We start from the raw sequence: 18977 nt of genomic DNA on the forward strand, positions 1-18977 counted from the left end.
ATATGCCTGTTCCAAATGTCAAATAAAATTGGAAGTCACTGGTTTGCAATAAGAGGTCTTAGCCAAAAGGGCCAACTTAAAATTTATTTTTAACAGTCATTACATTGCAAACCATACCAGAATATCTAAAGATTTGCTGCTCTAGCATTTGATATTTGTATGGGGTTTTTTTACCTTAACGAAAAAGAACAACAGAACCCCCACAAGATACAACACAAGGAACAAGAGAGCACCAAACTGTTAATAGTATTTAAGGAAAAAACAAGGGTGTTTCTTGCTTTTTGCTCCTAAACATGACAGTTTACTGTGCTCAAGTATTTTAAGATTTTAAAAATTAATGAATTCTTGGCTAAACGTTACAGAAAGTATTTTCTGGAGATTGTTGTGCAACACAGAACTTACTGGAGGAGAAGCAAAGCGACAAGGAGAGCTACCACAGGAACTGCCAGAGACTGAGCCTGGGTATGTGGGCACTGGTACAGGACAAGCTAGAAGAGAAAAACCCAGAGAAGTTAAAAAAAAAGAGACTAAGACTACAAAAGGCTGAATTTCAAACAGATTTCCTCACTCCTTCTCATTCATAAGCCCTCAGACAGCTTATAAGAACAGCACATCCTCAATCACATGAGGGTATTTAAGTTCAGTGCAAACGTCAAAAGAACAAGTAAATAAGTATCACATTTCAGTCTGGCATAATACAAGAAAGGATTCAACACTCGGGCTCATAATAGAGCACAACAACAGGCAGGCTGAGGAAAATGTCTCATAAACACTTAGTGTGATATTTGGCAGATCTTTCTCCCTCCCAGCCCACAGCATTCATCATTTACACAAATAAGTGGAAAAAAAAAAAAAAAACAACCAACTACTTACATTTTTTCACTGTTGAAATGTGATCCAGGAAAGGGTGGTTGAAAAACGCTTCTGTAGAACAAGAAACAACCACCATTGTGAGTAGATGTACAAATGACAGAATTTACAGACTGTACTGCAGATGGTGATAAATGGTTGCCTTCCCAGAATCAACACTGCAGAGCCAGAGGGTGAAGAGCTTATAAAAGATTAAAGCTTTCTATGGTATGTGCTGCCATAGAGTTTGGAAAGGAAACGAGAATCAATTTAATAACATCAAACATCAGTCAGCAAGGCAAATCAGACTGAATCACTAGAAGAAGTCTTGTGACTGCACTTAAAGCCATGTACACAAGAAGCCTCCCTATACTGCTGAGGAAATTATGTTCTCTGTGGTAGTAATTCACTTTTAGTCTGCTCTTCAAAACAGTGAGCATTTTTCACATCAGACACTGAAAGTATTTTCAGCTCTGCCTTTCCCAAGGATTGACATTTATTTTTGAAGCCATTAATGCTACACCTTAGGTGGCAAAATAGAAAATCACAGCAGAGCCATTCTCCTTTCCACTTCCCAACAGCAGAACATGACCTGTGTGGCCAGTTCATGGCATAAAAACAGATTTAGACACCCCTTCCTTAACAATTCCCTCAGTGAACTCACTGTTGTTACATTAGAAATACTTTGCTTTTGTTGTAAATGGATATGCTGAGGCACTTTTAATTGACCATAACCAGTTGGCAACCAGGTTACATGGAAAGTTTTGTTCTGCAAGGAGCAGTGTTCAGCTGGTTCAGGGAATTTGAGGGTTGGTGGGAGCCAGCTGCTGAGCTGGGTGAACTTTAATGTCCTAACACTGGAGGAAAAACAATGCTGTGTCTCAGACATAAGCCAATAACAAGGAGAAGAAAAAAAAAGAAAGAATCTGAGGCCTGCAGTATCTCTCTTCCTTCAGCAACACTTTTCTCCATGACCCGATAAGGGAAGGAATCCAGCTGTAATGCCTGAACAATGTAATTATTCACTTGAACACAGGGATCAGGTGCTCTCCAGCTTTTGTACAACACCTGCTGTTCTACTTCATATTGCTGGAAGATCAACAACATTTCCAGTGCTATTTTTACTTTAACAACAGGCAACTGGGCTCTGCTATAAACTCTCCCTTTCACTCCCTTTGCTAAGCACATTCCAGAGCAGCCCCTTTGAGGCCCTTTAAGTGGCTCAGCCAAGGAAAACATGACTTTCATCACTACCATTCTGCTTTCTATTTTTCTTTCGAAGCACAAACACTTTCTCCCACCACCACAAGTGATACAGTGAATTTCCCATGTTTGAAGAAACTATAGGGATCAGCACACCCAGAGTGCAGAGTGGAATCAATTACTCACAGTCCATGTTTGTGATGTATTATTTCTCCTACACATAGAGATTTATATACTGACCTCTGGATACTGTCAATATAATTTGTCACATTCTACCCAATTATTATGAGCTTTTTCTGGATGTGAACTAAAATGTTAAGATTAATATTTCCCAGCAGCTATGATAAAACTGCATTAACAAGTAGTGCTATAAAATTTAAATAAGCAGCATGAATATCATGACATACAAGATGCAGCTAAGAAGAATTATCAAGATGTAACTGCTCAATAGTGTGTTTCCAAACTGGATTCTTCCAGTACATGGAGATCAGAAATGGTTGCTCCCGGTCTGATGCTAAAACACCAGTTAAAGTCACAGAAATAAGACTTCAACATGAAATTTAAGGTATAGCAGTAAATCCTTGAAGGAAAGAGCACAATTGAAAGAATTTAACTGATTTATATTTCACTACTTATAAACAAAGTCATGATTTATGTGCATCACTTAACACTGACAGTAGTTATCCAGTGATTTGTTTTAGCTACTCTGCTTTCTTTATGAAAACAGAGAAGAAAAAAAACCACTTCACTTCTCATGTAATTGGCTGTGGACAAAAGGTCAAGATAATTATTTTGGTCACATGAATACAACTAACAAGGAAAGTCAAAAGAGCAAAAGGAAAAAAGAAATACATACCAAAGTCCATTCTATCCTTTTGATTTCTCTGAAGCAAACCCAACAACAGGTCAGCCAGGTAAGCTGATGTTTCCCTAGGAATGCTGCACACAAGAGGAAGTAAAACATGCATTAAATGTAATGCATGCATTGAATAATGCATAGCACATTGAATTTCAGGGAATCAGCATTCTGCCACATCCCTAAGTCATCACTATCTCTGCTTTACAGCCTTAGTCCATTTAGTTTGCTACAATGAAGGCAAGATGCAATATGATTCACTGGTATCACACTACATCCTTGCAAAGATAGCAACAGCGAATGTTTTTATGAATCCCAGGCATTCCCCAAGATGAAAAAGTGTTCAATCAACAAGTGTAAGTGACAGGAAAGGCCACAGTGACATACCTAGGAATCAAATTCCTGTTCTTTTCATAAAACATTCTCAAATCTTGAGGACTATTGGCCTGTCAAATAAAAATGTACATTAATTAAAGCTCGGTTTCATGGAGGAAATAGCTTTTGTTCCTAAGCACACATACACAAAAAGGAGACTTTTGTATATGGGCATTAAAGGAGAAAACACCAAGCAGAACAGTGCCTTCAGCACTGAGGATCCTTATTTATGTATTTCCTCTGGATTGAACACACTCATCATGCAGACTAAGCATAAACAACTTCTCCCTTGCTACTCTCAAGCCTTTGCAGCACCAACACTCAGACATCACTTGCTTCTGCTTTCCTGACTAGAAGAGCCCCAGGAATGTCCTTCAAACTAAGGGAAAAGGAAAAAGTGTTACCTGAAAAGGTGGCTTTCCAACAAGACACTGATAAATCACAGTTCCTATGCTCCACAGGTCTGCTTTAGCATCATAGTGTTGAGACATAATCACTTCAGGGGCCTGGAAAGAACAGCAAAGTCTCAGAAGGGAAAACAACAAAAGAAAAGCCACAGCAGTATGAATCTACTGTCAGAGCAGTATTAACAGAGACCACTTCATGGTAAGAGAAAAGTAACATTTTCCTGTGCATCACATGGCTTGAGAGATACCATCTCCATCTAAAATGAAAGCTGAGTTTCAAAACCACAAAGAAACTAGAAATGCTGATGTTCTGAAGAAAGCATTCAGCACGTGGCATGTTTGGGAAGAGGGACATGTTATTTACTTGGCTTCTGCAGTTCTTATTCTGGACAAAGTGCCACTAAAAAATGTTTGATGTCTCTCTGATTATAACAATCATGGTCTCCAAATCCCAAGGGAAAAAAAAAAGGCAGTAAAACTATGGAAAGGGGAGCTGCACTCTGTCCCTGATCTTGGTAAAGCAACATGAGGCATTTGCCAATCTGCAAACAGTCAATTATTTTGTTCTGGCAGGAGAATGTTTGAGACAAGAAAGATAATGTGAAATATCCCTTACCATGTACATAGGGGAACCACACAGAGTTGCAGCCATCATGTTGCTGTGCAGATAACGAGCAAACCCAAAATCAGCTGTGTAAAGAACAACCTTGGTCAATGAAGAGAAAGATAATTTTCAAATTTTTACAGTCCAGAAATCACCTGTCTCTGACTGAAATCTGCTACAATTAACAGTGTGATTGAAAAAAGACAGGTTTAATATCTAGCCAGCTACATGGAATAGTAGAATCTTTGTCATGCTGAAAGAATAATGTATTATCTTTCAAATGAGCAAGCCAAGAAGCAGCAGTGACATCATTTGCACAAACTGCTGCTCAGGCACCTCCCCAGCTGCAGAACAGCCTGTCTGGCGTCAGCAGGAAAGGATTAAAGTCACTGGCTAAATATAAATGGCTCATTAAGAGTGATGAATATACAATCTGCCTGCAGTGAAATCACATCAGGTACAAGCTGAAGAAGTCAAGTTTTAGGTGCCTGAATTTTCCATGCAGGCAAAAGCATCTGAAGCTATCAAGGTAAGGACAGCAAGGGAAGAAGTTTTGTCTTCCCTGTGCAGTTTTTGAGCAAAAGTATGAAAATGAACTTGTTAAAAACAAGGTAGTTTTAAATGGACACTTCACAGACAACAAGGAGTGATTAAAACTCCTGAAGTGGCCTCTGCAGAGGAATTTGATAGTATCCTGAATATTTGACATCTCTTCCCTGTTACAAGGCCAAACCTCCCTTCAGCCATGCCAAAAATAGATCATAACCTTCATTTCTCATATAAGCCTTAGGAGGATCTACCACTAAAAAAGAAAACAGCTGGAACTGCAATTGGAGTCTTGCATATACAGAGTTCTAAAATGAGTTAAAGGCTACATCAAGTTTCAAAAGTTAGATTTATGCCTAATTTAAAAAGTTTAGTACTAGAAACATCAGCTAAATAGATTTGTCCTGCAGCTTTAATCAAACAGCTCTTTATAATTCAACCTTTTTTTATCCTGAGAATGCAGCACAGCATGAAGCTCATCATTCTTGACTTGCTGTGTGATTTGCATCAATTGAATACACTCTGTATCCAGGGCTTGGAGAGACATTTCTGAGGGGGGGAACAACCCAAGAGTGCTGATTTCCCCTTCCAGTGAGGCAGAATGTACCTATTTTGATGCGTATGCCACTGACGCTGGATTTCCGGCGGCTGGCGTAGGACAGCAGGATGTTCTGGGGTTTGAGGTCCCTGTGGATGATGCCTTTGCTGTGCAGGATCCTCATGGCTGCTGCAATCTGCTGCAGGAACACTCGGATGGTGTCCTCACTCAGAGTCCCCTTAGCTGGCAGTGACACACAAAGGAGCAAGGGGGAGAATAAATATCAGTAGCTTTGGGTAAAAGCAATCAGCTTCATGGTGATCGACTGAAAACCAAGTGAGTTATAATCTAATTATCATGAATTACAATCCAGTCTCCAGTGTTTTTCTACAAATGTAAATATTCTCAACAATATAAACATCACCATAGTTTTAGAGCAGCTACAGAACTATGAATCATCTGTTTTTCCAGTGGTTTATTCAACTTGGTAGCAACGTAATTGTAAAATTTCTCAATTGGCATTAAATCTCATGAAGTCTCGAGCCGTGTTATGGGAAAGACAGGTTGGATATTAGGAAAACGTTTTCTATTATAATGTTCTGGAATGGTCTGCCCAGGGAGGTGGTGGAATCACCATCCCTGTATTTAAAAAAAGCCTGGATGTGGCACTGAGTGCCATGGGTGAGGTGTTTGGGCTGGGTTGGACTCGATGATCTTTAAGGTCTCTTCCAAACCAGTCATTCTGTGAATTCTGTGAAATCCTAAACTGGCTAAAAAGGCAAAGGAAGCATGAAAATAAAATAACTTCACATTAAATGCATCCAAAAATCATGTTAAAACCTGAAGACATAAAATTTGTTCTTTATGGGGATGCTGACAACCACCCTGCTCAGAAATTTCATCCACGGGAAAACTTATTTTGAAAGGAAAAAAATGACATGCATGTTTGAAAGTCTCTTCTGAAGTTATTATCTCATTCTGCAGCCCAAAAAAAGCTCTGAACACAGGAGCTGGATTGCACTGAGTCTTTCCAAAGGTTTTAATGGCAAGTGAAATTAGGCTTTTAATACACACAGTTGCCATAACAATAGCTGTGCATAAAAAAGATTCCTTCAACAGGCTGAGATACAAGGGCAAGTAGAATATTTTCATCAGGAAAAACATGAAGATTAACATCTCTGCTCAAAATTTTGGTTGGAATAAGAATCCATTTGTCATGATTTAGAAATTCTGTCCTCACTTTGGGCAGAGCCATGGAAAATCTCTCCTAAGGCAGCACTGCCTCTTTTTCAGAGCATTATTATATAAGTAAATCAGTGTTTTTAAGTTCACATCTCGGAAAAGAAAAACAGGTGGAATCAAAACACTGGAAACAGCCCCCAAAATGCAGTTTTAGAAATAGAAACCCACACATTTTTTCGGCATGCTGCTGATGGTTAACTACAGCTTCTCTCTCATTGACAAATAAGGGAATGTTACATTCAGCTGTGGCAAAAAATAAAAAAGCATTTTCAGTCTGTGTATTATCACATTCATTTACCCATATTTAAAGCACAAGCCAAAAAATCCCAATGATGAAAAAAACAATGGATGTCAGGAATACAGACTATAAACACATAAAGCAAAATAATAGGGAAATACAGTAATCAATTACCTTGTAAGTAATCTGCCAAGTCCCCACCATTGCAGTACTGTTGAGGAAAAAAGGGTTTTATTCAAAATACAAGCACTAAAACACCTGCTACATAATTTCTACTTTGTCATCTTTTTAATGAAAATTAGATCCCTTCCAGCTGCTTGCCTTAAAATTGTTTTGTCAATTATTTGTAATTAATAATTCGAGGTGTCACATTTCAGCAATACTTACAGTATCATAACATGAAACTGAATCATTTATGAAACTAACAGTGCTGGTAAATTTAATGGGGCATAGGAAATTAATAATTCACTTTTCAAGATAGTTTGTTTTAGCAAGCAAGCCATGGTTAGTTTGCAGCTGTGCAAAGGTATAGTTTTGTCTAAAAGTCTTTAAAATCAACCAGAAACATACATGTTAACACATACCTCCATGACCAAAAAGACAGAATTGGGCATTTCCTAAAAGAGGAGAAAAAAAAACTGATTTAAGAATGTGAGAACACAAAGTCTGCACCTGCATTAACCAAGTGTAACATGGGATTTTCCCATCACTGAGACACCTTAATGTAAAGTCACCGTTTCAGAGCAGAGCAAAAATGTAGATTCTCCACTATGAGATATATTACATTTCCAAAAATATTTTCATATGCAAAGCCATAAAACCACCAGGCAATACTTCCACAAAGTGTCTTCCTGAGTGAGCCCTTGGCAGAGGCACACCCCTGCCATGTTCCTCATGGCAGAGCTGGGAGCTGTGTCCATCCTCCTCAGATTTGCCAAAGCACTGACCTCCCACGACCCCTCTGCAACCTGAATTCCCTCTCTTGTAACTGGGGAAAAGTTCCTGAAAGACAGATTGCCCAATTTCTACTGTAAATTATCCACACATTTCACAAATTCAGTTACAAAAATATATCTGTGCTTAAACCTGACTGTAACAAAAACATTCATCCTGGCCTGACCCATCTGTGCTAATAATCAACATTGTTTTCCACAGTCTCCTGCACAAAACAGTTCTGTTGGGCCTACAAAGTTGAAGATTCCAAGAGTTTTTATAGAGCAAAAGTATTTTTTCTCCCTCTGAGCTGATTGAGATTGAAAGAACACAAAGAGAACTGGAAGGAAACTAAGGGAAGTATACAGTAAACAGGATGATGCTTTAAGTTACACAGTGTGCTACCTCCCTTTCCCTTTAAAAATAAACTTAAACAAGGGCTGACAGATTGAGGGAAAATATGTTTTTTATGGCAGTTGAAGGAAAAAAAAATGAAACGGCACCAGACAAGGCCCCAGTGGGAAGTGGGACTGCAGACAGTCTGACTAAATTCTGCTAAAGTGTCACAAGAAAGTCAAAAGGGACATTGCACAGCAAAATAAACACTGTGAACTCAGCCACCTTTCTCTGTGCTTGCACTGACACTTCAGCAGATGCTCAATTTGACCTCTCTGGCAAGAATCACCACCAGGGTGCCATTGTCAAGGGCTCGCTAACAGCTTATGTTAGAAAGCTTGAAAAAGAGAAATAAAAGCAAAAATGGGCCCATGGCCCCAGGCTAGAGAAACCAATGACCCTAAACACCACACACAGCACAGAGCTTAGGGATGGCTCAACCCATCAAGGACACTGACATCCAGACAACTCCAAATAATGATAATAATTACAGTTCAAGATGAAATGGCTGGTTTAAGATGAATTCAAGACTAATTTCCTGCTTTACTTTTGGGAAGCATTTTGTCACTCATGTCTGTGTTACAGAAATGCATTTGAGGTTCTTTCCAGCCCAAAACATCAAGCACATTTTGCAGATTTGTTTACATTTGGAAATTAGCTTCAAAGAAAGCAAGTTTCTAGGAGTATGAGTCAAATCTGTTGGGAATGGCAGGCAAACTCCAAACAATATAGAATATTAAAGCAGTAGCAGATCACATTTCAGGAACTCTCAATTGTTCAATGTTTCTGCAATAGCTGTGGCCAACATGAACCATAATTGACATTGCTATAAACACCTCAAAACCTCAGTGCACACAGCAAAGCAAAAAAAACCACTAGTAATTACCTGCTTTGCATATTACTGAAAAGATATAATTGTTCCTTTCTGCATTGTTCCTTTGCAACAACACCTTCCAAGACAGAAGCTGTCTTTTAGGAATCCTCAAGATGCCAAACAGCAACTCTGAGATCCCAATTTATCAAACTGAAATTTCTCCCAACTGAGGATCACCTCACTTAAAGGATAGCTGTGATGTGGAAAAGAACAACTCAGCTATGAAGCAGGAAAAGTCCATTCTCCAGTGACAAGAGAATTTCCACCCCAGCTTTGCAATCCCATGAATCACAAAGATGTTCCACGGTGTCAGAGCCTCCACTGCACAAAACCAGCAGCTTATGGCAGCATGGAATGCTCAGCTCATGACAGACATTTATTCATCACAGAACTAAGAGGATGTGTTCGCTGGATTCCCTTGGAAACAAAGTCCTCTCAAATGAGCTGCTCTCTCCAGAAGCACAGAGCTGATGATTTGCCCTGTTGTACCAGCCCTCACTTGTTTAGAAAGTCATTTCTGCAGACCACAGTGAATTGCCCTCAAATAGAATTACTATTATTTTTTTAAATTTATATTCTTGATGAAAAATAACAAGTCACCAAGTAAAGTCACAGTAAGAAGTAGAGCATATTTCCTTAATGTAGCATAGAAAATTTATTTTACTAAATCAGCAGAGCAGATTAAGAGATTCCACAAAGCCATTTTCCCAGGCTCAAAAGTCCTCTCCAATTCATAGTGAGGAAGTAATAGTTGGCACAGAACTGATACCAACCTCCCCAACCACAACTTGTCCCAACTTGAACTCATAACCAAACACTTTTCAATATCCCACCAAGACAAGCTTTAGTTCAAAACAGCTGAACTTGTTCAACCCTTCAGCAGTTCTAGAGACATATTTTGCCCTTATAAATTATTTTGCTGAACAATAAAGCTCTCTCTCCCTATCAACACTCCCCAGACTTGTGGTTTCTGTTGACTTGCTACACAGAGCAAAGTGCTCAAAAAGGAAAGATTAGAAAACCAGCATGTTTCAGATCTAACATTCAGGAATAAAGCTGATCTAGCAAGTTATTTTAAACTGCCTCTTGAAACAGATAACAAAGCTTTCAGCAATTTGAATTGATGTACAGATCACAAAATTAGTGCAGCTGGAGTTGTTCTGACCTACACTCCTACCTAGATAAATAAGTAAAACAAATATCTGCTGTGTTGCAACAATTACCAATTCTGCCTAGCAACTCTTTTTTCCTGCTGAAAGTTTTCTTGATAAAAACCTACTTTTGCTCCTTTTTATTCTGAATCTAGGTTTTACTTGCAAACAAAGGCCAACTGGAAACCAATTTACAATTCTGAAAGGTAAATAGATAAACCTAAGAGAAAGAGGTTAAGAGGCAACATATTTGCCAAAACTTGCTATGTTTTAATCCAAAGCTTCCACCAGTTGTCTTGGGGGATGCAAAGCTCCAGCTTGAGTCACAGTCTCAGCACAGTGGTTCAATTTAAAAAACATTAATTGCAAAAGAAGTCAAAACATCCGTGGTTACTTCCAAGAGCTGTTGCTAGATCTCTGGAGTACTAGCAGAAACATTCCTTCAACGTCATTTTGGTTCACAAATCCTCCTTTAGAACAAGCTGAAGGTCTGCAAGGAGCTTAGTGAGCTCCCAAAGCAGAAACTGTGGCAAATAGTTACTCTTCTTTTCACTTCTGTAGATTTTATTTCATTGCAGTTTATGATGGGAGTCCCCAAAGCAGGAGAGTTAACCTGACAGCTTGTGCACTGCTGTTACCTGATTAATTTTCTGCTATGTTCATTTGTGCTATATTGGATATATTTTTTTTTTTTGCCCAGGAACACTTTTTTTTAATGATATAATGAAAAAGGACAGGTGCAGATCTTTTAAAGGCTGTTTCTCTCTGTATTACAGACATTCTTGGTTTACTTTGTTGAGTGCAACACAGCAACTACTTCTGTGTTCAGCTCCTATCACCCAAGGACTGAACATTTTGTTAATTCTGACAAAATGTTAAATTTCAGACTAAATGTCACTTGACATGTGCCTGTAGGATTCAAACAGGGTGCATGCTGCCAATTATTCACATAAAAGAGCAATCAGCCATGGAGAAATGCACCACAAGAACTGGATCATCCATTAGCTGTTAGTGAAATGCTCTATTTAACCAATATATGGGAGGTGGGGAAAGGGGCTGCTCTGCTGCCCAGCGCCAAGGAAAGGCACAGCTGCTCTCAGCACAAAGGTTCAGCACACTTTTGTACAAAAAATCATGTGAAACAGTTCTGAAATTCAAATTACAGCATCCAGGCACAGCAGGTAAGCAAAAGACTAGTAGTAACTCTTCTGAAACAGATCTGAAATTCAAAATACAGGATCTAGGCACAGCAGGTAAGCTAAAGCCTGTGTAGTAACTCCAGCTCTGGTTCTGTGGGCCACAACAAATTCTAATCCTGGTTGTCTCCAACATTTGCACTGGCATCATTCCTGCACTGTCATAACCAACATTTCAGCTGGCACCAGCTCTCAGGTAGTGTTTCAAAACCTTTACAGTTGCTACAGGGCAGGATTTTTCTTTTATCTGAACAGCATGTTCTCATTTGATTATTTTCACACAGACACAGGGGATGGATATTGACAAACACAAAGGCCTTAAGCAAGGAGCTAAGGGAACAAAAATAAAGATATTGAGACACCCTCTGTTCTTCTGGGATTGTGGAGGCAATGAAAGCTGTGAGACATTGAGATCAGGAGCACATACAGGATGCCTGGAGCAAAAATCTCAAGAAACACATGCAATAGTACCAGACAAGTGGAGTCCTTGGGTAAACCAGAGGTATTTAATTCCTGCTGCTAAAACAACAGTTCCTCCCCTCAGCAGCCCTAGTGAGAACTCCTGGGCTCACTGTGTACAACAAAGCTGAGCTGTAGGTCCCAGAAGGATTTCTGGCTCCATTCCCACTGGCTTTCTCTGCTTCCAAGGACAGCAGAAGCAGCTGCAGGTTTTTTGTCTGCTCTGTACCAACAAGCTAAGACAATAAACATTTTTTATCCAGATACTGTTTCTCCAATAAAACTCCAGAAATTAAGTTCTCCCTAAACTACTGTTCAAATAGTAAACTTCAGACTTCATACTGTGAGGACATTAATTCACTCTCCTAAAATGCTAACTCCAAGATACATTACAGGCTTCCTTTCTGAGGGCTGACATCCTAGAGAGGTTTTGAATTAAATTATTTGCCAAAACAGGCACTGTCTGGCACAGTGCAAGAGATTCGTTCTACTCAGCACACACTTGGGATCATGAACTGCACAAAATTGTAAACTCATGTCCTAAATATAGAACATTCCAAATAACTTATTGATACCTTCATTCCACTTCAGTGGAATACTTTATCCAAGGATCTCAGTGTATTTTACACTCTAAGTTAGAGGCTATTTTAGACTCCTTTTGCTTTTGAGAAACAGTGCCTCCACTTCTCCAATTAACAGGATCCAAGACTGATTTTCTTTAGCAGGATGAATGACATCCTACAGCACCACCATGGGAAAAGAGTTGCATCCTTAAACCATTTTAGAGATTTGGGAGCTTTTTATTCTTGAATGGCAGACAATCAAACACTTGCCCAAGAAGATAAGTGAAAAATGTCTCTTTTGCTATCCACCTATTGTATCTGAGTTTTTTTTAAGCATTTCACAGAAAAATTCATGTCACTTGGAGAGGTGAGCTATTTTCCAAAGCCCTAGTGCTAAAAAACATTTGTCTCTCACAGATGGAGGGTTTTTATTTAAACATCTCTACAAGTTCCCTCAGCCTGGGCACCATGGCCTCCACACCCTGGTGTGTGCAGCTCCCCAGCCCTGTGAGGTGGCACCAACAGCAGTGGAATGCTCTGCTTACATAAAATGCTTATCTGCAGCTCAAACCTGCCAGGGCTGCACGTCCACCTCACGGAAATCAAGGGCAATTATCCTGCTGGCTGCAGAACAAAACATTTTTATGCCACCATTAACACACAGCAGTTCACTGGGGTGTGGCTCCAGACGAATGGGCACTTCTAGTAATTGAACTCCAGACACACTAATAACATATCAAAATGGTATTCCCAGGAGATGAAGGATGAGCAGTGGAGAAGGTCTGAAAAAGTTCATGCACAATCAGCTGAATGGCCCACAGGTTTGTCTTGGATTTAATTAAAACTTTTATGGTGTATCTGTCTTTATTATACTGACTTGTGTGTGGTCATGCAACAGGAACACAACCGTAAATGAAGAGACATGAAGGAGAAGGAATCTACTTCCTAAGAATCAATCCAAATGAAGCTTTTTGTAATACATAAAAGAATAATTGTACATTCATTCTCAAAAGTTACATTCCAAATTGCTATGCAGGGGTACAGCTTGAATCTAAAGTACTGCTATTAATTTATTATTGAGATGTGAAAGTATTTATCCTTGATCACAATCAATTTACACTTTTTTCACTTAGTTTTTCCACTTTCATTGCACACCATCTTTTCTGTCTGAAAACTCAGAGCAACAATCAGCTGTTGACTTATTCAGCTACATGATCTGTCAAACTGCATTTGAAACAGGAACATTTTCTTATTTCAAATTGTCTAAGGTTAAGAAAAGCTTCAGCCCAACAGAACTACAAAAATAAAACAGACTCCCATTCACACTGGGAACTTCCTACTGTGACACAGACTCCACTGGCTCCAGCACTGATGAAAAAAAATGCTTCTGTAAACTTAGAAATAGCTTGAAATCCTAAAGTCTTATCTGCTGGACTGTGTCACCGTGTTCACAATACCCTGGCAAACAAAAAGGGCAGCACATGCTAGAACATTAAATGCTACAGAAAATTGGTAGGTGTAACAGCCTACTAAACATGTGAATGCCTTGCATAGTGTTCATTCTTGCTGGGTTATAAATTAGTGTAATCACAGAAGGTAATGATGTCTGCCACTTCACAAACACAGCAGAAAGGGAAAAGCTTATTTGTGCAAGTGGCACACTCTTTATTCCATATTTTGCAAAGCAATTCCTTCTCTAGAAGCAGCATCCTGCTGCCAAGCTTTGTGTTTGCTATGAATGTACTTGAAACATATCAAGGTACAGGACACAGGTTTGCCCTTCTCTTTGCTTTAACTGCTCATTTTAAACAGAATAGTTGGTGACAAGCAGCAACACCCCCTTCTCAAATGGAGCAGCACTGATCATTCAAAAAGTTCTGTCATCCTTTCCTGGGTCAGAACAGAAGAACCTAAAGGTTATGTTTATAAAAACCCTTTAGGTAAAGAAACCATAGACAACTGTAGGACTTTGTAGTCTCTTTCCTTGTGCATAAATCAAAAGAACAAGAGTCTCTCCAAGCTCAGATGTTAAATCAAAATACCTAACTAGTCCACTACCCCCAGGGTGAGCTGCAGAGCTGACTAAGGAACCTTCATGTATAAACAACAGTAAATGATAAATCTGAAATTCAGCTGCTTACTCACACACCAACACCCTCAGTCAACAATTCCAGTTGCTTTTGAGATGTCTGGACATACTAAATTTAGATTGCTGAGAGATTATTTCCACTTAGCAATGCTCAGGAAAACCTTGTCTTCTCAAGAAGCACAACAGACTATACTTTCCCTCTCAGAGCAGATAACATCATTCAAAATGAAGAATGTTGAAGTCAAGATCCAGGAAAAACAATCTACAGATTGAACCTAGAAGTTCTGATGCACAGTCAGGTGCTACATGAACATCTCAGCTTTGTACCAAAAGTCACTTGAGTCCTACAGCCCTAGAAATCCTGAGCACACCTAATTTATGTCACGTGAACACAGATTTCTACAGCAAAAGATAAACATCCACACAGATTAAAAGCTTTTAGCACGTGTAAAGACAGGAAAGACTGAATGTCACAATCTCTATTTTGTGTTGCTTTGACTATGCCATGCCCCAAAGGTGCTTCTCAGTATTTTTTTTTAAACAGTGTAACTCTGTTTTTAAAATGAGGACTGAGGCCAGCAGATAAATGTATAGTTCTTATTCAAGCATAATAAATGGCTGCATGAGCTTCCTCATGTCTTATTTAGCTTTGCTCCACACTGGCAGGCCTTAGGATACAAAAATGTACTTCCGAAGCAGAACACACTCCCCTAGACAGGCTGCAGAACATCTCCTCCACCTCATCAGGCAGGACCCTGGCAATAAAGAGACTAAGACAATCTGAAGGAATTTAATTGAAAAGATCCAAGTGTCTGCTTGGTATCCTGTCCTTCTGGACACACAGGCAACAGATGCACGTGACTGTGGTTTTCTGCTTCCTTCAGTTCCTCCTCACTGTGACACAGGGCTGAACACCACATTTCTCTGTCACACAGATCTCCAAGATGCTGTTCTTGCTGCCACTTGTTTTTGCTGAATTTCAAACTGATGACAGCAACAAAATAGATTCAATCCATTCAAAATAAATCCATTCAAAATCTTATACTTGGCATATATTATATATATTGATTATATTTTCATAAATTCATTTTAATGAAAAAAAAAAAGGCATTAAAATATATTTTACCTGGACATCATAAAGAGCTACAATGTTCTCGTGCTGAAGTTCCTGTAAAACAAGATATTTGTATTATGGAAAAAGGTTATTAGTGTTACTACTATTATTATTAATTGAATTTGCTGACAATGCTGGTTTGGTGATAATCAATGAGAATGTTTTTAAGATGTTCATATGGATTTCAGAGGAAACCCCAGCTGTTTAGACAATATTTACAGGATAAGGAAGTTAGGAATTATCTTGAGAGGTCATAAAAACATTTGGTTCCAGAACTTAATGTCTGTGACTTGTTACAGAAAGTACCAGAGCACAAGATCCTCTACTGAGCACTGAAAACTGACAAGATTTAATTTCCTAGTTTTACATAATTTCTTACTTAGTGAAGTAACCAACTAGACCATGTTCAAATCAACCTTATTTTTATAATACAAAGAAAATCAAAGCAAATGATATTAAATAAAACTCATGGGACAGCTCATGAATTATTTGGAGTTGCTCAAAAAAACTTTTGCAAGTTTTTAACTTAGAAAAGTTAAAAGTTAAGTACTTGCAGCACACTAATATACCAACACTAATTCTGGTATATAATAAATAAATGAGAATATATGTATATAAGGTAGTGATGTATCACAAGAAGCTCAGAAAGATGGGAAGAAAGCAGCACTCAGTATTACTGCAAAGCTGTGCGAAATGAGATGTGAAATTCAGAGAGCTGGGAATGCTAAATGACCACCCAAGGAGATGCTTCCATAAAATAATGCTGAAAAACAAAAAGATGCTCCATTACATTTCCTCTGTTAGAGCCACACTCCACATTTTAAGGCAATTATCACAAGTCAGAAGTGGGCAGCTGCTTCAGGAATTAAAGGCAGCTCACTGGTTTCAGCTTTCAAGGCACCTTTGAGCAAAAAAGATGAAGAAAGATCAAAGACTGATGCTTCACCCTCAGCTATGATCTTCTGGGAAAAGGTGCCTCATTGGCCATCCTGAAGGACAAAGTCTTCCACATGTGCAATAAGCAAATCATAGAGACTGCTTCCACAATAATTTGCTATTTTTAACTGCAAAGGCACGCTCACGACCTGTTCTGAGACATTTCCAAAACTAAAAATGTATTCTTTTCTGTTTTGCTTAGTATTTTTATTTCTGAATTCCTAACAAAGAAACAGCACAACAGCAATTACTGTGATACCACCCATGACCTGGAATGAACTAGGTCAGAAGTCTCTTTTCAAGCAAAGCAGCTTTAAAAATCACTGCAAATTAACATACCTTTAAGATTTTTATTTCTTTTCCAAGTAGGATTTGTGACTTCGACAAGTTCTTTTTGTTAATACTCTTTATGGCTACTTCCCAATCAGTTTTCTGGAAGTGAATAAAAAAAGTACTGTTAGTTTACTTTTTTTTTTTTTAAACTTTATCCTCTAACAACTATCTAGGAAAACACTGAGAAAAAGTTGCAAGATGACCCTATTCTACCCACCAGTTATTACTACATCATGTGACACCATCAAGAACTGTTTCATTCCACAATAGCTTAGAAAGCTATTAAAATCCAGCTTCAGCTACACTGCATTTTAATGGATTCCAAAGCATTAAAACAAAAAGAACAAAAAAGAACAAAAACAAGTAATCATACCCTATTTATTTTTTGGTAGCAGTGCTATATGTCTGCTATTTTAGACTTCTCACAATGATCCAGTTACTTTTACTGTCCTTTAAGGACTTCTTATTTTCAGCTTTTTTATACTCTGCAGATGAAAACTGCACAGAACCCCCTCTGTTTTAAGCAAGCTTATATATTGTCTATTTATATATAATCCAAAAATAAACTATTTACTTGTGAGGTAGGAGCACCTCCATTGCCCTTTAAAGTTTCCGCTTCCCTTTCTCGTTATTATTATTTTAACCTCAAAATCACTGCAGAATCGTGAGCTCTGCCTTAATCCTCCAAAATGCTAAATCTCAAGGGTTGTTTTCTGGAAAGCAAAGCTCTTTAGGCACCAGAATAAACTCACAGCATCAAGCAACCATAACGTAACTATGAATATCCGGGGCGATGAGCAAGTCACGCCAGGAAACCAGACACCTCTGAATTTAAGAAATCTCCAGCCAATCCCAAAGGAGGCAATTTTCCATTAGATCCCTCGTTATCCAGCGAGATAAACATGACCCTCCCGACAAACAAAGGGCTCAGCCTCCCCTACAGCTGCAACTCTCCCCTCGCCGCTATGGCAGGGAGCTGCCAACAGCGGGGAGGAGCGCTGGGACCGCGGACAGGCCGGTGGGCTTGAGGGAAGGGAAAAAAAAATAAAGAATTTATGGATCCCGGCTCAGGGCCGCGGGGCAGCCGCGGGCCTCATCCCACCCGCATCTCCCTTCGGCTGTTTTTTCCCCCCGAACACCCAAACCACGTCAGAACTCCCCAGAGGACACAGCCCCCCACCACCGCAGCTGTCACCCAGTCGAGGGGCTCCTGCCGGCCCCGGCTTGTGTAACCAGCCCCGCTCCGGCTGCGCTGTTTACCTTGCGGTGGCGACCTTTGAAGACCACAGCAAAGGCTCCGTGTCCTATCAGGTCCTTCTTGCTGTACTCAAAGTCCCCCACCACCTCCATCATCCCTCAGCGGGGCATGAAGCCCCCGGGAAGGACGGAGGGAAAACAAAGGGGCTCTTCCTCCGGCTACAGCCGCCTCACGGCAGCCGGCGGCGGGCTGGGAGCCTGCCCCGGTCCTGGCTGCCCCCGGCGGCGGGGGCAGCTCCTCTCATAGCGCCGCAGACCCCCGGGCCGGCGGGGCTGCTGCAGGGCGTCACCGAGGCGAGGGGCTCCGTCGGGCATGGGGAGGGGAAAGAGAGCAATCTCAGGGCTCGGGTGTGAGGGGACAGCGCGGCATCGGCGCCGGGACCGGGGGCCTTCTCAGCGGGGAAGGGGGCTCCGTGCCCTGCCGCTGCCCGGCCCCATGGCCCCGCCACAGCGGGGGCTGCCAGCGCCGCGGCCCCGCTCAGGGACCGAACCCCAGAGCATCCAGCGAGGCGGGGGGAGGCGCGGCCCCCGGCTCCGGGAATGGCTGTCGCTGTCGCCGCCGCAGCCCTCGCGAGAGGCGAGGAAGCAGTGAGGGTGCGGACGGGAGGGTCTCTCAGGCCGCCAGCGCCTCTCGGGGTTCCTGCCGCCCCACCACTTCCTCCATAGAGATCCGCACTCGGCCAGCCTCGGCTGCGAGTGCCCGGCCCTCTGCACCGCCCCGCGGCTCTTATAGGCCGCAGTGCGCAGGCACGGGCGTTCGGGCGCTTCCGCCGGCGGCCAAAGAGTGCCTCACCCCGGGTAACCTGGGGTAACCCTCC

General features: G+C 40.6%; 1 protein-coding gene across 1 annotated transcript in view; it reads right to left on the reverse strand.

Moving 5' to 3' along the window:
* The window catches only part of ULK2 (unc-51 like autophagy activating kinase 2), a 36561-nt gene extending 17700 nt beyond the window's left edge, over window positions 1-18861 (reverse strand). Inside the window, exons 1-12 of the mRNA XM_085557267.1 lie at window positions 18163-18861; window positions 16909-17001; window positions 15646-15687; window positions 7443-7475; window positions 7033-7069; window positions 5448-5621; window positions 4307-4380; window positions 3688-3789; window positions 3296-3354; window positions 2909-2991; window positions 874-924; window positions 403-488 (exon numbers count right to left, since the gene is read on the reverse strand). Coding sequence (XP_085413393.1) covers window positions 403-488; window positions 874-924; window positions 2909-2991; window positions 3296-3354; window positions 3688-3789; window positions 4307-4380; window positions 5448-5621; window positions 7033-7069; window positions 7443-7475; window positions 15646-15687; window positions 16909-17001; window positions 18163-18255 — 927 coding nt within the window. The 5' untranslated portion in view covers window positions 18256-18861. The remainder of the gene's footprint in view (window positions 1-402; window positions 489-873; window positions 925-2908; window positions 2992-3295; window positions 3355-3687; window positions 3790-4306; window positions 4381-5447; window positions 5622-7032; window positions 7070-7442; window positions 7476-15645; window positions 15688-16908; window positions 17002-18162) is intronic.
* Between the last annotated feature and the right edge of the window lie 116 nt (window positions 18862-18977).

Source organism: Lonchura striata, chromosome 19, assembly GCF_050655825.1.
Source record: "Lonchura striata isolate lonStrDom1 chromosome 19, ASM5065582v1, whole genome shotgun sequence".
In the NCBI taxonomy this organism is placed as follows: Eukaryota; Metazoa; Chordata; class Aves; order Passeriformes; family Estrildidae; genus Lonchura; species Lonchura striata.